A 21,858-nucleotide genomic window follows, 5' to 3' on the forward strand; every position below is an offset into this window, starting at 1 on the left:
TAAGAACACAGCTATGAAATATGCAGAATATATAGACTGTTCCTGTAGAGCATGTAATTATACAGTAAATTACCTGATGTCCAGGGTGTTGCTTTTTAAGCACATCTGTGATTTTCCAGTACTTACATAAGATATAGGGGATGTTTATTAAGAGTCTTCAACTGTATAAAAGTAGAGCAGTCAAAAGTAATGGTGTCTGCTGAAGGATTCTTTATCATATGAATTTACCTTTAGTCATCTATTATTTATTTCAGCTATTTTATATGCCATTATAATAAATATTATGACAGAGAAAGCTTTTATGCTTCAACTTATGTACTACTCTTTACTTGCTGCAATCCTTCAGGAAAATGTAACCATGTTTTACCTATAGTTAACGTAAATCATCACTTACGAATGAAAAATTCAGTATGAAAAAAGGCTCTTTCTTCACTAGCGAGGCGTAAATGCATAATCATGTTGACTGCCAAACTGCCGCGCCACTCTCTGTCCTTTCTTAAACTGTTTTTAAGCTGCAAAGTGAATACATTGCATAGCGAGAAATTGGAAGGTTTTGGAATATTCTCACTCTTTTGTTAGTTTCTGGCAAGATAAGCATTTTTTATCCAGAGTGAAAAATATTGCCAATTACTGTCTAAGCATTTTTAATAGTTTTGCTTAACATGACTTGTAACTCATATACCAATTAAATCACCTGTTACCCAGTATAATTTCTCCTTGAATGACCTCACAATTAGCTATAGATATTGATATAGTTATTTTATAAATTGACTTCTACCAACAGAAGGCAAAATTTTTGGCTTGTACATAATAAAGAAAGAGTTACTGTGATTTTCTTATTAGAGATGTTTGTGTATTTTGGCAGGGGAGTTACACAAGTGCTTATTTGGGATTTGGGAGTGAGTAGTAGATGCTTGATGGTTGTTTTCAAGGTTATGAATGACAGACCCAAAACCTCTCCTCCAAAAGTTTCCAGAAATATTCAGACTTCATCAAAGATCATTTTGATGTGGTTCTCAATTACAGAATGCGAAATCTTCTTGTAAGAACATTTTCTTATGAAAAGCATAGTGTTCTCTAGACTGGTAAAATGTGTAGAGCCAGGAATGACACTGTGAATCTCATTCCTTCCTGGAAAGAAAAGGAAAGGTGCCTTACCAGTGATACTTTTATTTTTAAGACTCAGCCTAAATGATCAAACTCCCCATAAGGTATGCTCATGACACTGGCTTGGGTTTGTTCAAAAGATTCGTGACAAGAATCACAAATAACAAAAGCATCTGTCTCCTCGTGCATTTCCCAGGGAAGATGCTGCTATGTTTTGCTGCCATTAACATCCCTTATAAAAAACACTGGAGAAATTAGTGTTATGAAGCCTCACATAGGATATTGATGAATTATTAAACCAGTTTAGTTAGATCTCCATTATAGTTTAGTGAACAATGTCATACACTCAGTGCTCGTGTCTCTTGCTGTTATAAATGTGACAACTCCTATTTAAGGTTTCAGAACGTAAAACCAGGACTGAGAGTCTGTAAAGTGGAAGGGTGAGAGACTTCAGCATAATCCAATTAAGGCCCATTGGATTAGAATTTGTAAGATGCCATTAGTAATAAGCTCTGAACATAGATTATTGCCCTGGTTCCATTTTTCTTTCCTGCAGTAACACTTCTCTTGTAAATTCTAAGTATATAAAATAAATATAATATAAAATAGACACAAACAAGAATATACTGATGATGCTAATTTCTTCGTAGCTTCTTCATGTTATGTCTTAAGGAATAGAAGACAGAGACCCAGTACAGTGTGACATTCCCAGGATGACATGACATGAGCTTTGGCACTAGCTACCCCTTGGTTGGAAATCTGTGTTTTTACAAGCTGTACCACCTTAGATTCCACAAACCTCTGTTTTCCCTTCTGGAAAATGGGAGAGAGCATACATACTTTGAAAGATTTTTCATATTGCCGGTGAATGAAAAAGTATTACTAAGCATAGTATAGGTGCTCATTATTTTGTGGCTTTTAATGTCAAATAATGTATGTAAATGAGTTTCTTTTAGGGGGATCCATAAATAAACTATTCCCTAAGTGTAAGAGATGGTCAGGTACATAGCTCTGAAGTCGGCCATGACTGGCACTTTGAACAAGGTTACAGAATTGCTTATTCATCGTAAACAGTAAGTCCTGCTTCTGCAATTGGGTCTGAAGGTTTGCCACAGCTAAAGTAGAATTTCCTGAGTATATTAGAGGCTGAGCTCTTTGCATCCACTGAATGCCTTGAAGTCACTCAGTTATTCTGCTCCAACCCCTGTAGGGATCTGCTCCTCTTTTTGTCCCATTTAATGGTGATGATTTCAGTGAACCACAGCAAAGAGCTATCCCACCTGCCACTGGGTGGGACGAAAGTGTGCATGGGGACTTTTTGGTGGAGCCAAGTGCAGAATACAAAACCCACATATTAAAGGAGTAATGTGAAGCAAGATTATGCAGTTTTCTCTAGCATGTTCCCTGCCACCTAGCAGCTCAGTTCCCGCAGCAGACACTTCGAGTTCATTACAGGGAGAAATGGGAGAGTGAAGGTAACGCCTCCGTTCCATCCCAGGGGATTCAAAGGCAGGTGTAATGAATGATGACTTAAAGTAATGATTGGGATTTAAAAGACAGATTTGATCACTGAAATTATTCATACTGTGTTTTTTAAAGGCATGTCTTCATGGAATACTTTTTTATTTGTCCTCCCAATTGTTGGTGAGCAGGGTATACCTATGAGATTGTCCCTTGATGTGTTGCAATGGTGGAGAATAAGAGAAGAGGTAAAGGAGGTGGGACCTGGGACCAGTGGGTTTACCTTTAGAGGTGGTGGTGATGACTGGCTTTTGAAAATGTTGTCTCCCTCTTGATCTGAGGAGCAGGACAGCGTGCTGCCCACTGCCCTGTGCCACAAAAAATTGTAGTTGCGGATGTGTCGTCTTGACTATTGGTTCCAGCTATTGTGAGCCTCTCTCAGGGTCATGGCAGGTGATGTTTAAAAGGAAGGGTGGGTGGTGCATGTGCGGTATAGAGCATGGAGTAGTGACACAAAGCACTGAGTGCGGATTGTGGCCCTCCTGAGTACTGTTTGTGTGATGCTGTGATGAGTTTCTGAGGGTAAGGACTTCTCTGTCTGTGAGATGGGCAAATGACAAGAACTACCTCCACAGGATGCTGTTAGGTAGAGGAGTGCTGGTCCCTGTTCTGAAACTGCTCCCTTCAGCTAACGATGAGCCATTTGGTCCTATCTGTAAAGAGTGGGCCTGTTCACTGCACCGGATGATGACAAAGATGAGGATGATGATGGTGACACAAAATGAACACGTGCAGTAATGATGCAGCATGGTCTGCAGGCTGTTATCAGGTGCCAAGCATTGTTTCTAGCTCTTCTCCAGAGCCATTATTATTATTATTATTATTATTATTATTATTATTGTTTCTAGCCTACAGAGGACAACCCTGAGTGCAAGAGAAGACAGCTTGGCCAGCTGATAGGTGCTGGACCTGATCCAGACCTAGGCTGTCCGGCTTGAGTCCATGGCCTCAATCCACACCTTTCATCCCAGAATACTCACTAAATTCGGACATAGGGACACCATGTCCTCAAGGGTATTTGTAGAGTCTCTAGTTTCCTCCTCTGGGGTTCTAGGCTTCACAGAGAAGCCATTGAAACTTCCTCTGAGCTATTAAAATTTTGTAAAATTATTAGGCATTATTATTGAAAAACAGTGGACATTACTGTTGGACAGTGGCCTTCCAATTTTACTCATTGAGAATACATGGGTGTCTCAGACCTTAGTTCATTGTATCAGAATAAAGACTCTGGCCATGCAAAGCAGATTCTACTATGTCCATTGTCAAATAAGGCGCCCGAGGCCTGGAGCTTCCCCTGTGTCCTGCTGCCAGCACTGTGGTCATACTGAGCTGTGGCTCCAGGTCAGCCTGCTCTGAAGTCTCTGCTACAAATGGCAGAATCTCCTTGCTTTTCCCTTTAAATACTGCACACTCCCCGTATGGTCCCTTTGGTTTCAGGCAGTTTCACATCTGAGTCACACTTGGTTAATTTATAGTCATAAAATGATACTAAAGATCACTGTTGCGTAACAACCACAAGCGACTCCTTTGATGCTGCCTTTGCCAACCCTGGAGTCAGTGGTGTAGGTTTTGGAATCCAACAAAGAACAGTCATGAAGACTTGGGTGTTGAAAGTGCCACCATGCCCTAGGCACCCACTTCTGTGCCCCAGGTGTGCTGCAAGAGAGGGTGTGGGTTGCTGCACAACATCTTTTTAGCTGAGCCGTGGGTGTAGGAGCAGGTGGGCTTCTGAGCTACAGAGAAGTTGCCTGATGCTTCATGTGTGTGACGCCACCTGTGCAGTTGTTTCAAAACGCTGGGCCGTAGCATCTGTGTACATAAATTAAAGTAAATTAACATTTCTATTTTGCCTGAGATGTTCAGTTTGCGTACTGGTGTGATTAGAGGAAAGTGTGAGGATTTGAGGAAGGGTTGAGAGATGCATTTTCTTTCGAGATTTAATATGCTTGGTTTGAAGTTCCTTATGTTAAACAAAGACAGGTAAATAGATAGGAACATAGATGAATAGATACAGAGGAACGGAAGAAGGGATATGTAGATAAAAATTTAAGATGGGATTTCAGATGCTTTTCTCATGTGTCCATATGCATCTGTCTTTTCTAAATTTGTCTAAAATTAATATGAGCTGGAAGCAGAGTATGCCTCAAAATAAGCGTGGAAGGACTGAGAGGGACTCAGCCATGGGCTGGCGTGTGTTAGTCACTTCTGTTCTTCAGTGTACGTCTTTAGTTCTTCACCTGTGGGCACAGCACTAGAACTAGAAGTCGGCACAGCACTGAACATTCTGCCAATGAGATATGATCTGAGGTTGTTCCTGTCACTGCCCCGTGGGAGCCTATGAGATCCCACTTGTGATCCGTTGTTTCCCCACCACAGTACAGACTCCATCTTTGGGGTTCTGGCTAGCCATAGGGGGTGGGACTTACCGACCTGGGTTGAAGGTGGACTGTGAGCAGTAATAGGACTGTATGATGATATGATGAATTGGGAGTTGTTCTTTGCTGGAGCACATCCTAAGTGACACAGAAAATCTCGCTAACCATGCTGAGGAATTTGGAACACATCTTGTTGACTATTCCAAGTTACAAAAGCAGTGTGTGTGTGTGTGTGTGTGTGTGTGTGTGTGTGTGTGTTACTTTTGTCAATCCAGAGAGTAAACTCTGGCCAGAAGAGACAAACTTTCCATGTTCCAGATGATATATGCTAGTTCAAACAACTATTAATAAAAGTTGTGGGTTTCTTGGTAATAATGGAGCAGTGTTGTATCTTGATTCTGATAACCATACATGTCAGTACACATGACAGAATGTCATTGATTTATGTACAAAGATGTATTAAGCAAAGGAATACATCTTCAAAGTGGTGAAACCCTCGTAAAGACTGTGGTACAGTAAATTATTGCCCATGTTGACTTTCGGGTTTTGATAATGTACTCTCCATAAGTACGGTGGTGCCACTGGGGGAGGCTGGATCATGAGTATAAGGGAATTTTCTGGCCTATTTACCTTTTCCTGTAAATCTGTCAGTATTTTCATAAAAAGTTAACAAGTTCATTGAACTAAACCAAGACAATGATCAGTCGCTGATTCACTACTAGGCCCATAGAAGGTCTTACACAGGTCGATCAAATCTCCAACAGTCAGCAGCTCACCCCTCATATGTGGGTTCTGTTTGCAGTCTTTCAGGCATGACATTTCCATTTAAAGCCTATGCAATGCCAAACACTTCTGTAAAGCTGCTGGCTTTATTAGACAATCCTACCCCCAACATACATACAAACATAAACACATACTGTGTCCTACTTGCAAAAGGTGTGCTATGCTGCCCTGGACTTGTCGTATTATACAGTCTCTCTGAATTTCTCGGAGTACAGAGCAGAAACAAGAAACCCGATACCCAAAGCCGGAGAATTACCTGAATAATAGTGTGTGGACTTGAGTCACTATCCCCAGAAGCCTAGTAACCCACAGCTTGTGGATTAGTCCGTTGAACTGCTTGATGGCTTGTGACCCCTTGTTACCTCTGGATGTGTGTGTTCGGATTTTGTTCTTATTGGTGGTTGGCAGCTCTGTGCTTTATTTCAAAGTGAAGTGAGGGAGAACCAAAAGACATTTTACCAGTTGTAAGATACACGTAGAAAAGAATGTGTGGGCCATATGGGCATTTTATTAGAATATTGCTTTGGGATCCCATCTGGGAGTGCCCTTCCTGTCCTAAGAGGGGAGTATATATCTGTTGTTATAATATGCAATCTGCATATCCCTTGGGGTTCTCTTGGGGCTTGGCAAAGAAGAGCAAGCTCTTCACTGCCCCCACCCCACACAGTAAATGAGTGTTCCATGTTTTTCTTGTGATGTATTCAAATTTCCGTGGGTTCTGTATGTGACAGTGGTGTGTCCTGCTCTGAGGGAAGTGCGGCAAGGGCTAGAGGAGGCAGGATGAGGGTGAACGACACTTTGTTTTCTAACTCTGGTTGTCAGATCAAATAGTGTTTTGAGATATGAGAACTTCTGTAAGCCTTTGTAGTTTAATAAGCTTTTTAACCCTCTGATAAATGTTATTACTACTTGGAATAAAAGAATGTGGTGTTTTGTTCTTCATCTAGGGGTTCAAACTCTCAACACAGGGTGTTTCGTCATCCAGATGCCTTCGGTGTCCTGGTGGCAGGTTTCCTCTTTACAGGGTGTGTGGGACTCACCTTGCATAGACCACCCCTGCCCCCAGCTCTATGATCCCCAGAAAAATGGAATGCTAATAGGACATCTCCCCTTTATGTGTTAACATCTCCCCTTTTTCATGGATCAGGTTGATGCTTCTCTTTCCTGACAAAATCTGCACAGTTCAGCATCTTCCCCTGTTACCAAAGACATTTGTATCTACATTGATCTGCCTTCCTGTTTGTATCTACATTGGTTTGTCTTTCTCTTACCACAGAGATGCTGTTGGCATTCAGGCAAATCATTTCATCAGTTTATACAGTGTTTCCCTAGCACTGGGATCTTTAAAGACATAACCAGCTTCCTCCAGGATCTTAACAGTGACCTGGTTCAATGTGGTCTTCAGGGAGGACCTGTGGTCATTGTTGTATCTAGCACACTGTATTTAGCATCCTAAGATCACCATTTTATTGCCAGTTGGCATTAGGGCAAGAACTTGGCACAATAGACATCCATCTCCTCCTGGCTAAAGTTATTAAATGTCTTCTCTCTTCCAGACTAGATGTTAGGCACTCAGCCCTTATCTTCACAACTCTGCACGTAAATAATTACTATGCACTTTTTAACAAGTGAGGAAACTGAGGCTTATAAATGTCAAATGGTCCAAAGTCAGCATGCTTTCCAGCTGCCACTGCCTGATGTTTATTGTTCGAAGTTTAGGGCTTGGGCTGGAGCCCAGGACGCAGAAAGCCAAGATAAACAGGCTGCAGATGCACTAAACATCTCAGCCCAGCTCATGCAGCAGCACAGGGTGGAGGTTGTTTTCAGCAGAGCCATTTGTGTCCTGCTTCATAGCGTTAGAGGTTTCATGTTATCCTCCTTAGTCTTAATAAGCTTTCCAGTCTAGACTGGAATTCCCAGGTTTTAGACTTCCTTTTCATGAAGACTTCTTACCTAAGCAGACAAGTGACCTCGACATCATTGGCTTTTGTTCTGGAGGATTGAGGTCGAAGAAGTGATAATTCTTAATCTCATACCCCAAAGCTGCTCCAGACTTAAAAGTTTGGGAGTACTCTGTGAACACAAGGCAAGTCCGAAGCATCGGTTTGATCTGTCCTTCCAGGAATGTGCCTGAAGGGACAGTGAAGCATGGTGTTGTCTCATTCTGAACTCTGCAGACCTGGCTTCCTGCCAAGAATGTGGGCTTTGGGATCCACTGATTGGGGGTCAATCCTTGGCCCCTTCTTAGCTCTATAACCTCTGGTAAGACGCCACCCTGCAGAATGGGAAGAAATATTGCTTATCACCGATCACTGTGAAGACTAATGAGAGGTTATGTGTGGATGCCCAGTGTGGACAATGGCCGTCTTTACCATCAGAAAGTGTCCCACCTGTCCACAGAGTGGTTTGTGTTACTCGGTCAGGGTCGCTTGAGGACCTTGGCCAGCCAAAGTCCCTTAGCATAAAGAGTCTTGCCTGCTTTTGTACATTCTATAAGTGAGTTTATTGTTTTTAATATGTGATACAAGCTTAGTGGAAAGATTTTGAAAGCTGGATGGCAGCTCGAGATTGAAATGTTGGCCACTGCATCCTGGGCTGTTCCAGGCTCGGTCCTGCTGGCCCTCTATCTTTGTAGTTTTTCAGAACTCAGATTGAGGGGAGAGAGTGTGTGCCTGAAGACCCTTCAGAGTCTCTTCCATGTGCGGCAAGAACCACAGCACAGCCCCCACCCTGCAGATTTAGCAGTGTCCCAGCCTCACATGCTCCTGGACTTGGCAGTAAAACCCTGTTCTTCCATTCATTCCAATGATTTATATTCTCTCTGGGCGTCTAATATTAAACAGGGGAATTCCGACATGTTCCATAACACATTTACTGTAACTTGATACCATGAACTAAACTTGCTGTTATTTATCATTTCTTTTTATTTTCTCTCATTCCAGCACAAAGCCAAGGTAGAAGCAATGACCCTGGACCTTGCTCTGCTCCGTAGCGTGCAGCATTTTGCTGAAGCATTCAAGGCCAAGAATGTGTGAGTGTTCCAGGGGAGGGTTATAGATCATAATTCCTTGCTGTTGTAATGTCTTTATCAGATGAGCACAGTTGGGAGAATGCAAGGCTGTGGTGTTGTCTTGGCGTCCACACGGGAGGCTCATTTATATTGGCCCTGTTAAGGTGTCCCATATTTTCTTGACTCTAAGTCACCCTCATTATGAGATGTGTCATCAATCTAATAACAGCTTCCAAGATTAAAAAAAAAAAGAGCAGAAGAAGACACTATTAGGGAACTAGGAAAAGTGGCTAATAAAAGCTAGGCCATTGTAAGATGCAGCCTGGTTATGGACTTTTCTTCATTGCCTCTCAGCTATGAGGACAAATATATTTTAATTGCATCGGAACAGATTCCCTCTTTATCTAGTACTGCAGGGACCTGAAAATCAGAGTGAGAGGAGCCAGTGTTTTGCAAGTCTGCAGTGGACCGATGTGGTGCACAGGTGTGGTTCCACACACACAGACTTGTGGGGTGACAGATTGACTCCTTTTTCTCTCATTCTTTTTCGGTCCTTCAAAATGCTTGCAGGAGAAAATTTTGGTTAGGCGCTTCCATATTTTGATGCTTTTACAGGCCAACTTCCTTTTCCTGTAGAGAGCAAGGGAAGGGGATAGAGGAGAGAGGGGAGACAAACAGGAAAGGAGGAGGGAGAGGAAGTCAGAAAGGGAAGAAGGGAGGAAGACCCTATGATAAAGAAAGCAACCATGTCTTGCTATACTGTAATTACAATACTTTGCTCCCAAGTGTTTATTTTTACTTTGCCTGAAACACAGGGCAAGCAGTGCTGGTTTCTCATTTAACATAGTCATTTATGTTTCTTTAATAAATAAACTTTTTTTTTTCCAGTGAGATGGTTGAAACAAGAGGATTCCGTTAATCATAGTGCAGCTGGTGCCAAGGCTGAGATAATTACACACATAGGTTCAAGGACCTCTGCCGTGTAACAGTGTCCTTGGCTAGGCTGTGTGTTGGGAACACCCGATTTACTGTTCTCCGAGGAGATGAGGGATGGAAGGCCGGGGGACCTTAGACCAGATTATCAAAGGGTGCTGTGCAGAGCTGACCCGGTGCAGTCCATGCTGATCCTGCGATGCCTTTGGGGTCTCGCTGTGCTGTTTTTGAATGTCACAGAGCTTGTTCTGTAAGGCTCATCCTGCGGTAACCAGGGGCCTGATCCTTGAGCTCTGTGCACTCCACAGGGTGGGAGTCGTTAGAGATTGGTTCCATCCCGAGTGCAGGCTCTGCCCATGCTCAGACACTGTTGGAGCATCCCCGGGCAGCCAGCAGGTAAGCATGAGCCCTTCTCTGTCCTTTGCAGCACCCACAGGGGCCAGAGCTCTTTGAAACCTCAGAGCAGTGTCCAAGGCAGTCGTTCTTTGAGCGCTCTGTCATCCAGTCTTGCTTGCTCTCTTATTTCACACACATTTGTAAAGGCCACCAAAGCTCGGCTTCTCCTTAGCTCTTTGAAGAGAGCGTTGACCACTAGAAGCCAAGTTAAACTCAGACGAGCCACAATCGCTGTTGTCAACAAGCAGCGTTTTATTGCTGACAGCTGAGTCCTCAACCCAGTGTGTCTGCAGTGGTTTCAGAGGGAACAGTGCTAACAGTCATCGCAGCAGAAGTGGCAGCTCTTTGATTCGGGGCTTCTGGTGGGCCACACACTAAGGATGATACCTGCACGCATTTTGTAATTTAATTCTCAAAGCAGTCTTTTGTGTGATTATCCCCATCACACAGAAGGAGGAAATGAGGCTGGAAGGAAAGGGTAAGCGACTAATCCAAAGGCAGGTGGTGAGTAGAGAGCTGAAGTCCTGAATGGCTGGGCCCCCTAGACCTCCCTGTTAGCCACCACGTCGTCCAGTCCTTCATGAGACAGACACTGAGACTCACAGCAGGCCAGTGACTTTCACAGGGTGACGTGGCAGTCACCAGGTCAGACTCCTGCCCTCTGCCTGGCAGCACACTGCGTCAGGTGAGTCTTGCATTCTGTGCCCGTGATCAGCTCCCTCCAGTTCCTGTGTTGGGCACCTTGGAAATGAGCAGCCTTGCAGTGGCAGGACCAGGTCACATAACAGGACTGCCTTCCACACCTTACTAGGCCTGTTAGTTTTCAACCATTAAGTAGTTTGGAAATCATCAAATTTAAGTGTCTTTGGTAATCACCAAACCCAAACTGTTGGAGGGAGCTGTGGCTCACATTGCCATAGTCCTAGATTTTTTTGTTCTGTTTTTTTACTTTTTGGTGCTGGGGATTGAACTCATGACCTCACACTTGCCAGGCAGGCACTTATGCCACTGAGCTAAATTCCCAGCCCCATAGTCCTAGATTTTAGTGAAGGACTTTTTAAGTTTTTATACTTGTTTGTTCAGAAATAAGGGCGGTTTTGCTTTCAGAACTCTGCAGCGCACTCTGTCTCTTGGGAGCACAGGCTTGTGCGTGGCTTAGAGAAATATTGTGGTGGTGAAAATAGGCAGAAAAAAGTGAGCGCTTGTACTCTTGAAATACTGCCAAAGTGAAATCTCTCACGGATAGGCAGATGACAGTTCAGTACGCACAGGTCTTTAGATTCTGGGAACTGTCAGATGTGGATTTAAGTGCCGGTGACGGGGCTGCCAAAAAAACATGTGTAACTCTATTCTTATCATCACCTCCCATCTTCAGACATTAAAATTTCCTTGTGTGTAAAACATAATGACAAATGAAAGAAAGGCTGCCAGTTTAGAACTGATTTCCTTTTGTGCTTTTGGACTGAAGAGAGGAAAAACCCTTAAGTACGAATTCCACGTAGACGCCCTCGTTTAGGGTACCGTCTCCGAGCTCATGTAGGAAGGAGGCAGGGTACCAGCAGGCTCTGTTTGCCTGTGTGCTTTCCTCAGTTCCCGCTCTGGCCCAAGTGTGTCATCCCACCCCTGGGTAGGCAGTGGTTTGTATCGGCTCAAGCCGAAAAGTTTGAGACGGGTGCCATACACCAACACTGGCTGTCCACGCAGCTCTGTTCCCTGGAAGCACCCCCTGCTGCCTCCTAGCAGATGTGGAATCAGCCTCTTTGCGGGGTGTCTCCCTCTCCTTAGGGGCTGGGGTGTGGAGGAGGAGAGGCTCATGCTGCTTTGGAGTGAGCACTGCTGCTAATGGTTGTCTAAGCCGTAGCTGCTCGCTAACTGCCTGCTTTGCTGTATGAGGCAATGTGCTAAGCACCTCAGTGTGTATTCTCTTTGATTTCTCACACTTACCTGGGTGTTATCACCCCTGTGTCAGAAATTGAAAAGATAGAGCACGGACAGGCTAAGTCACCTGCCCACATTCACCACGACGTGGTAAATCCTGAACTGGAGCCTAAGTCTGTTTGAATCCAGAATCTGCAACTCCTCTTATTACTTCTCATTCTTTGGTCATGTCTTTTTTTAGTATAGATTTCTTTATTAGTGATGTATTGCTGGGTGAAAATTTCCATGGCTTAAACCAATAAATGTTTTTTTTAAATGGTCCACAAGCCAAGCGGGGGGAGGCTGAGGTAAGAGGATTGCTCGGAGTTTAAGGCCAGCCTGGGGTACATAATGAGTTTAAGATCAGTCTGTTGAACTATATAGTAAGGCCCTGTCAAAAAACAAAACAAACAAAAAACACAAGATACACATTCGAGTCTGTGTTTTTCCTTCCTTCTTTGCCTTCACCTCCTTCCTTTTCTCCTCTCCCTGTTTGCTTACTTCGGGACTCAAGTCCCCTGAGTGCTTTATTGTTATTTGGCAGTACTGGAGATTGAACCCAGGGCCTCCACAATAGCTACATTCCCAGCAAGTGTTTTTAATATCTTTTAATTTTAGGCAGGGTCCCACTAAGCCATCAGGTTGACCTGGATGGTTTGAACTTGAGATACTTCTGCCTCTACCTCCCAGAGTTCTGGGACCACCATATCTGGATGTTCAATACATTCTATTCTACAGGCTGCCACTGTACATTTTTTAAAAAATGTGAACATAGCATGCTAGTTTAAGGAACCAGGTGCTCCTCTTAGAGGTTTCTGTGATCCACACTTTGGTGATTGCTTCGCTGTGGTGATACTTAACTCATGCTTCCTTCTCCTTGGTTTCTGGGAAGAGGCAGTGAACCAGAAATGTGATCACCTTCGTGTTTAGCTGTTGGTCAGACCCCTAGCGGAACCCAGGTGCATTACCCACCCTGCGCACCCTGAGCGCTGGCTCCCAGATCCCATGCGAGGCTCTGTGTGTCCTGTCCCACTCACACCTGCGTCTTCTCAGTTTCCCCACTTCTGCTTTCATTCGTTTATCTATTTTTCTCTGCTTAACTCTTCTCGGTGGTCAGCCCAGGAGCCTCAGCCTGCCTCTAGCTAGTTCTCCCCAGAGTTTGTTTTGGTTGTAGTCAGCCAAAGCCTCGTAGGTCAGATTATTTTGGGTATTACTGGAAAGCTCTAACCCAAAGCCTGAGTAAAGTACCAACCAAAGTGGGTTTTGCAGGATATTTTTTTTTTATAACTATGATTCTGGAGAGTAGCCGGACTCACACTGCGTGGTGGGGAGAGGCATCCATCCAAGTCAGAGGAGCTGGGGCTCTTTTCTGCTTTCAGGCCAGTTATTTGGGTAATTTTGCAATTGACTCATAAACACCAGTGTGTTGTTTGCAGTGCTTTTGTTGGTTTTGTCCTGGCCATAGCTGTGTAGTTTCCTTTACCCTGTACATTTTCAGTAAGGCCTAGCATAATTCAACAGCACTGTGAGCGAGGTGCTCCTTTTAGTATCTTTCCTTCCTCCAAAGAGTTGCATAACTTGAGTTTCATAGGTTTTCAGCCAATTGGAAACTGGACTCTAGCTCTGGAATTGTGGAAGTTGGAGATGGCGCACAGCAGAACGTGCATTCCCGATGTGAGACAGCTCTTATAATATTAATCAAAGGTTTTGCTTCATCCTGGAAATTAATTGAAATTGATAGGAAATTTATTTTAAAATAATTATGCAATTCTGAAAGTTTAGAAGGCTAGATTTTTTGATCATGGGTTTGTATTTCTTTTCTCAACTTTCTGTTTCTAGTCTAATTTAAAGAAATTAGGTTTCTTTTCACTTAGAAGATCCTATAGAACAGTGTTTTCAAAGGTGAAAATAAAGATTTTCCCTCCTTTTAAAACATTGAGGAGAAATATCTTCAACAAAGTTATTTATTTTCACTTTCTACTAAATTACTTTCAGAACTTGAAACTACTAATCCCATATATAATATTCTTGGGTTTATATTGCAGAGTTTGCTCTCTCCAGTGCTTCTATGGAAGTGAGTGTGCTATAAATTATACAGAAATTTCAAATTTTGAGGGATAAATTGCCCTGAAGACTAATGTGTAAATTACAGATTAATCTTTCTTTCTCTCCAGCTCAGTCTGAAGAGTAATGTTTTAGGCAGCCTATCTTCATCTCCCTTTACTCCACATGAGAAATCGTTTTGGGTTGGCCTAACAGGGGATCGTGTTGCTTTGCTTTTCCACACAGTGTGAAACTAAAAGAAAGGGAAGGCAGATTCTAGCTATAATGAATGCTCTAAATCTTGATCTTCATTATGATTTTTTAGGAAAGTTTTAATAAGTATGCAAGTAAATTTTCCCCTCTCCTGTACATTTTCCATTTTAAGGCATTAAAATATCATATGGTATGATATTGTGATATTTTGCTCAAAACATCAGGAAAGATTGCTTTCCTCGTGTGTGTGTGTGTGTGTGTGTGTGTGTGTGTATCCCATTTGCTACTTTATTTTTTGAGCATCAAATCTTTTTATGTAATTATTTAAAAATATTTCTAAAATAGATAATATACTGTTAGCCACAGAAATACCACCTTGAAACAGTATAATAATTATAGTGTAGAGGTAAGTGTATTTCAGGTGATAAGATCTCTGTTGCAACTACTCACCTCTGCCATGTGGTGTGGAAGCAGCTATGATCAGCACATAAATGGATAAACATGGCTGTGTCCCAATAAAACTTTATTTACAAGGCAAACAGTGGGCCAGATTTGTTGGGGACCACAGGTTGCTAATTCCTATAGATCAGCACACAACCCTAGGTATAGTGAAAGCACTCCAGGTTTGGGGACCAACTGAACTTAGGTTTAAATTCCAGCTCTGCTGCTTACTAGCAATGTGGCTGTGAGCAAACTACTCATCATCTCTGGTTCACAATCTTGAATTCTGTGTATAGTGGGTGATTACTTATGCTATGCAGATGGTTGACGGTGGCCATTAATGAAATAGCCAGATACATGTCTGTGTTGTGCATATGGTTATTATGCATATGTATATGATTATTTCTAGATCCTAATCTGCTGAGAGGTTTTTAAGACTATGCACGGTATCGTAAGATAGAAATAAGAGATCTACTTGAAATGTGGAAGAGAGATAAATGAGGACTTGTCAGATACCATCAGAGAGGAAGCGTGCCTCTCATAAGGGTTTTCATAATCATTAAAACTTGGGCTGATGAATGAGCCTTGAGATTCCTGGCAACCAGGAGAAGACAGGAAATGAGTTTCATATTGTCCATCAGCTATTAGCATGACAAGAGCCAAGCGGAAATAGTTGTTACCATGGTTATGCTCCAGTGAGGATCTCAGAGTAGTTATTACTCTGCTGAGTCTTTTCCATCTTCTCTTTGTTAGTTACTCTTTATTCACAGAGACTCAAAGCCCTGGACCTGAGGGAAGCTTCACCATTCTTTTGTAGAGGACATGTCTCGATTTTGTTTTCTTTGATATTTCTATTTCCCTTGGCTTTAGGCATCTTTTTCAGTTGATCTGAGTCACCTTAAGACTGTGTTTCTTCAGATAAGTGAGGGGCACTACGACAGACTACAGCTCCCTGTGAATTCTGGTGTACCTGAGTTTTTCCTATGACTTCCTTGTGTCCCCTCCTTTTAAAACTTACTGTCCTCACTGCATTATTCATTCAACACTTACAGCAGTGCCAGGAACTAGGCTAAGCATTGCAATTAAGCCACTGGCTTTCTCATGTCTCCTGTGCCTAATCTCCAGCTCTTGTAACAGTTATGATGCTTAAGAACTTTTTTTGATAAATTCATATAATATCAGTGTCTAAATCTTTAAGCACATCTTTTGGCTATCCCAGAAAGTCATCATTGCTATGGCTAAGGAGTAAATAAAAGGATGTTTGATTTAACAGTGATACTTACAAAATATTTTCAAATTTCCTAATAGAATTCTCAGTTTAACCATCACTATCATGTTTCATGAAATGAAAGAGATATATATTAATAACAATACAAGCAAATGATCCTTCTCAGGAAGAGTTACAACCAAGCTTAGCTTGGCAGGGTGTTTAGATTTTCTGTGGGGCTACCTTTTCCATTCGTCAGCCATCAGTAGGTATAGACTGATAATTATGTTTTTATCTCTAGCAAATAATATAAAGCACACCGGTAGTGTTAAACAATGATCATTTAAGGCACTTGGCTAGATGTGGGTTCTCAAAGTTACTCTATAAACAGTCACATAATACTTTGGCTTTTGTGAGCCAGGTAATCTTTGCTGCAGTCTCTGATACATTGTAGAGTGCATTGTTAAGGTCTAAGGGAGGCTGTAGTAGTGCAAAAGGAGTTGCAGATATAAACAGCATACCAATAAAACTTTATTAACAAAATCAGGAAGTAGGTGCGACTTTGGATCTGGGATGACACTGGGTGAACCAGCCCCTGGATTACAACCTTTAGTTCTCTGAAATGTAACTCATTTTTATACCATCCCATTTCATCATGAGAAATTCATATTATTTTTCTTGTAAAATGAATTATGTTAGGCCTGGTCAAGATAAATAAGTTCATATAGCTAATGTTGTGTGGTTAATTGCAATTCTCTGTATAGACTGCTCTGGTATTCTTACCAGCTGAGAGAAGAGATAAGAGCATTTGTAGAGCAATGTGTTGTGCTAAGTTTTGGAAATATCACCATATGAGAAAGCAGGTCAACTACAACAACTGAGTAAAGACACTGACGCCCTAATTGGAGCCTGAAACTGAATGATGATGATGATGATGATGATGATGATGATGATGATGATGGCAGATATTTATCACTGTTATGTGTCATGCCCAACTAAGCACTTATGTGCCAACTGCCTTAGCCTTACAAGGACTGGAAAGTAGATCCAAAATGGTGATGCTTTATGTTTCAGCCTAAACAACAAATGACCACGTGTCACCGATGAAGAAATTGAAGCTTGAAGAGATTAAGCACCTTGACAAAGGTCATGCTAGTTCATAGGTTGTAGGGCTAGAACTTGAACCAAAGTCGGCACTGAGCTCAGCTTAGACAGTAGTTGGTTGAAGCAGAAAGTTCTGTCTCATATGGGAAGTGCATCATGTGAACACACTGCCTCCGAAGGAGATTTCTCCCATTAATAGGATGGATGACAACCACTGCCTACTTGGACAATTATCGAGGTCACTTCAAGGTTGGGGAAGATGCTTCTTCCAGCCAATTTTCTATCACCAAGAGAATTTATTTTGCTGAAATATGTGTAAAAGAGGTTAAACGAACTCAATAGAACAGAGGCTCATCCCTTCAATTAAGGCACTAAGACTGTTTACCTCCAAATATCTAGGTGACTCTCTGTGGAGTCCGCTTACGCAGAAATGGCAGCTATTTACTATCATTTATAGTTGCTTTTATATATTTACTCCAGATGTCAGTGTTCATTTGCCCTTAGTTCCTACTTGTCTTCAAAACGGTACTTATCAGGTAGACAGAAGACCAAACGCTCATTTGCTATATATACCTCTGAAATGCCACAGTGATTGTTTTAAAGTGCAGACCTAGCCCTGACACTGACCAGCTGGGTGATGTTTGTGTGTCCACTCAGGCCTGTTGACTGGACCCTTTTCCTTTTGTTATTTGTAACCTTGTTCTGCAAACCCCTTGCCTCTTGCTGTGGCTCTCACAGAAGTGTTCATAGGTTCTGGATTCCGAGTCACGAGTCTGCTTTTGTTCCTCGCCCTCCAGTGACCATTACCAGTTCATTGGATGGCTTTGTGCCACATCCTTGACAGCATTGCCCTCAATTTTTTCTGCTCATCTCAGCATGACAGTTGATTGACAAGTCACTTCTGGAAATGTCAGTAGCACACCATGTCAGCCCATGGAGTATTTTGGGGATTCTTTGTCCTGTGATGATTTTTCTTAGTTAGACTGAGTCCCATAGGAGGGAAATCTTGGCTACTTCATCACTGACATAGCTCTGAATATGATGTGCAACTTATTAAGATGGACACTATGGCAAATGCCTTTATCTTTATGATTCTCAGTTTCTTCATCAGTAAGAAGTAGGGATGATAGTAATACACTTGATTGTTTTGAAAGATTAAATAACAATGTTTATGACAACTAGTACCTAATATGCGTAGCTTTTATTTAGTTTTCAGTTATTATCATCATCATCTTTTGCAATTATTACATTATCTGCATAGAAATAAGCTCAAGAAAGGAGATGGATGGATGAGTGGACAGATGGCTAGACGAAAGAAAGGAAAGGTGCAAAGAAGAAAGGGAAAAAATGGAGACACTTAGTTCAATTTGCTGAACCAGACTTTACTTTTAAGATACCAGCCCTCATCCATTGAAGATCCTTGAACTGATATCTCCTTGAGTGGTATGAGGGTTTATGTTTGTTGATCTTGGGAAACAACATTTAAAGCAATTGTATATAAACAGTTATTTCAGGCAGATAACTTAACGGCTCCCTTCTAGGAATCTACAAATATATTTGTCTGTTGAAAGTCAGGGCTTCCCTGAGATGCCATGGCCTGGGCGGCCAGCTGGCCTGGCACTGTTTGGAGTGGACAGGACAGACGCCTGTGAGCCCAATCCATCCAGCCTGTTCTTTGACCTTTATGGAGACCACCCACACAGCCATCGCTGCAGCAAATCCACGGTGGTGTTAACATTTGGTTCCTTGCAGAGAACTCTTGGTTTATGTAAGCCTTGGAAAAAGCATTTCAGTTTCTGTGGTTTAGAATTTGTTTTCCAACTTGGCCCATGAATCCAGCTTCATTTTTTCCCTCTTGTACGATCCTAACCAACCCCATTGTCACGTTGGAATTCTACATTTATGTAATTGACACGTTGAGTTGTGCTTAAACCACGCTGAAATCACATCTTAATAACATGGGAGCCATCTTTTCTCCTCAGTAAATTGTTGAGAAGCTAATTCTTGTCAGCCTAAAAACTTGAACATACATTTGAAATAAATCAGCAAGATTACACAGTGCAGCCTGCTGAAAATCTCGCAGGAAGGTTATATTTTTAGTTGAACCACTTGTCACTGCACTGTGTTTGCAGTATTGTAAGTGCTTTCTTTTCTTCATTTTGAGGAACTCTACTCAGTACCTTGTCATTCAAAAAAATGTAAACAGATCCTTTGGTTTAGCTTTTCTTCACCATTTAATATTATACTGCTGTTAAATTTAGTTCCTGACTCAAAATCAAAAAGACATTTAAACTGATGTTATATAATCATTGATAACAGAAAACAGAAGGGAGAAAGGTATCTGGTTGTCTTGCATGAGCATAATTGGTAAGTTACATAGTTTCTGGAAATGGATTTTAGAGGACTATCTCCAGCCAAACAGGACATGATGTCTGGATTTCCCATAGCACATCTGTGAACTTCCAAGATACTGTCAGAGAGGTTTCTCAAGTTGGCTGGGAGGGAATCAGCTGGGAATCGTTATGGAACACTAATGCGTGGCTGCTCCCCTTGCTATTCTGACTTAATTGTGGAGCATGGATGGGTAGATCGATGGGCCATTGAATAGATGGATGGACAGATGGTAGGAAAAGAGAGGGAGGGAGGAAGGGAGAGAGGAAGGAAGGGAAACGGGATAAAGGGACACAGGAGGACAGAGAATGATCTGGCGCATGACCTGGCATTTCGATTATTAACAGCTCCCTGGATATTTCTAGTGTTCAGCATATTTTGGGAGCCACACCTATCTGGGGAACTGAGTACAGCCCAGCAATGAACGAAGTCTCTTGTCCTTGTTGTTTTCCACTTGGACTTCAGGAGAGTTGTTGGATTCACCTGTTCCACACTCTTTTGCCCTAAAAGGCTTTGTAGCATAGAAAAAGTTCTCTAAAACCATCAGTGTGGTGAACTGCACAACACTGGGGCTTTGGTGTTCCACAAGCCCAGGCTCAACTAATGGCTCTGAGCAATGGCTCTCAACCAACGGCCCACTTGTTTGGGGTTCAGTTTCCTTGACTGGGAATAGAACCTGGTGGTGGGTAAGGGCAGGAGTAAGCATGGCATGCCAGGCGTGGGCTAGTGCTGGGAGGGAACAGGGCTTTGGGGAACATGAAGCTGTCGCTGCACTCAAACCTTGCTCACAGCAAAGGCAGTGAGCCAGTGGGGTCTGTGTGACCGTGCCCAACACCAGTGCCAGCATCCGCAGTTACAAATGAGTGATGCTCCCCTTCCCCCACATTCTACCCTCTCAGCTCCTTTATTATATTTTCTGAGTTTATTTTATTTAACTTGTCAATGAACATTTTAACTGTTTCTACTTTGTATCTATTGCCATCAAGGTTTCTGAAAACATTCATGTACCCGTGTTTGTGCAGACCTATGTTGTAATTTCTCTTGGCTATACACCGAAGGGTAGAGTTCCTACCTTATGTGTCAACTTGGATGTTGAATTCTTTGGGGAAACTTTCAGACTCTTTACCTCCTCTGCCACGCCATTTAATGTTCTCATCAGCAATATGTGAAGCCATCCTACTTGACTGAGTGGTAACATTCCACATATCCTTCTGGGTTCCACTTTTCTGCATACTAGCTACATCATGGGCATTTTCATGTGCTATTGAGTATGGATTTTTTTTTGTTTTTTTAGTTTGAAGTTTTAGAACTTTATAGTAATCTGTGCCACATATGTAACATTATTTAGTGAATATTGAGTGTTAAGTAGCTGTGTTGATTTTTGCTATTATAGACACTTGAATGATGTCCTGCACATACATCTTTTTGGACCTCTTTTTTGTTAGCATAGATTTCTAGAAGAGGAGATCCTAAGATAAGGATGACAAACCTGTTAGAACTTTCCATGATAGCAAATATCCTGCTGCAGCACATGTATTATACACTTGCCACCACTTCTTTCTTAGTCAAAGCAAATGAACGTCTTTCAGTATCATTGCTCTGTGAAACCAAATTACCCTCCAGGAAATTATGGGTGACCTTCACCAGACACTACTCAATATAGCATTATTTTTTTTTTCACTCCTTATTATTGAAATCTGAGTAGTATTTTTTAAAATTGCCTTTATTTTCCATTCTTTAGTGTGGAAATTCTCTTTTCAGGGTTTGATCAAGCCATCTGAACCCATTGCAGCCAAGAAGGCACTTTGCTTTGTGGTGGAGACTGCAGAAGAGGGGCTAGAATCTCTTTCCCTTTGGTTACTGGGGAAGTGTGTGGAGTTGAGCAGTGAGTCTGTGGAAGGGCGGGAAGAGGAGCGGCCTGACTGTTGTTCTTGTTCTCATTGTCATCAATCCCTAGCCCACCCCTTTGTCTTAGAAGGTCCCCTAGGAGGAGCTCTTAGCAGAACCACAGCTCCAGCGTGTCCCTCCAGGTGTATCAAGAACCTTCTCTCACTCAGTTCTCTTCTCACACCAAACAGGACCCTCTATTTTTCCTGCTCCAAGCTTAATAAAATGCACTCTGTTCAAGAGAAGACTTCAGGTTAATTTTTAGATAAGAAATAGATATAACCTATGGAGATCCTGCTTCCAAAAGAGATTTTAATCCCAGGTACTTAGCACTGGACCCCAGAGTCTCCTGGGCCATGCAGAGTTTCTTCTTGTTTGTCATCCTGTGGGAGGATTTTTCCAGGCTCACTGGAGCTTTGCCTAAGATTGTGTCTGTTTCCTGTGTGCTCCCCCGTCACCCCACCATGGAAAGGGTGACTTTGCCACCTAGCACCTGCACAGAGGGGCAGACTGCCAGGCCTAACGTGCTA

The 21,858-nt window shown here is 42.3% G+C and overlaps 1 protein-coding gene across 5 annotated transcripts in view; it reads left to right on the forward strand.

Moving 5' to 3' along the window:
* The window catches only part of Wwox (WW domain containing oxidoreductase), an 895,605-nt gene that overhangs the window by 220,656 nt on the left and 653,091 nt on the right, over nucleotides 1-21,858 (forward strand). For all 5 annotated transcript variants that reach the window (XM_063246722.1, XM_063246724.1, XM_063246725.1 and 2 more), the window contains exon 6: nucleotides 8,729-8,817. In XM_063246722.1, the coding sequence (XP_063102792.1) occupies nucleotides 8,729-8,817 (89 nt within the window). The remainder of the gene's footprint in view (nucleotides 1-8,728; nucleotides 8,818-21,858) is intronic.

Source organism: Cavia porcellus, unplaced genomic scaffold, assembly GCF_034190915.1.
Source record: "Cavia porcellus strain 051 isolate PalLab524CR breed Dunkin Hartley unplaced genomic scaffold, mCavPor4.1 scaffold_4, whole genome shotgun sequence".
NCBI classification, from domain to species: Eukaryota; Metazoa; Chordata; class Mammalia; order Rodentia; family Caviidae; genus Cavia; species Cavia porcellus.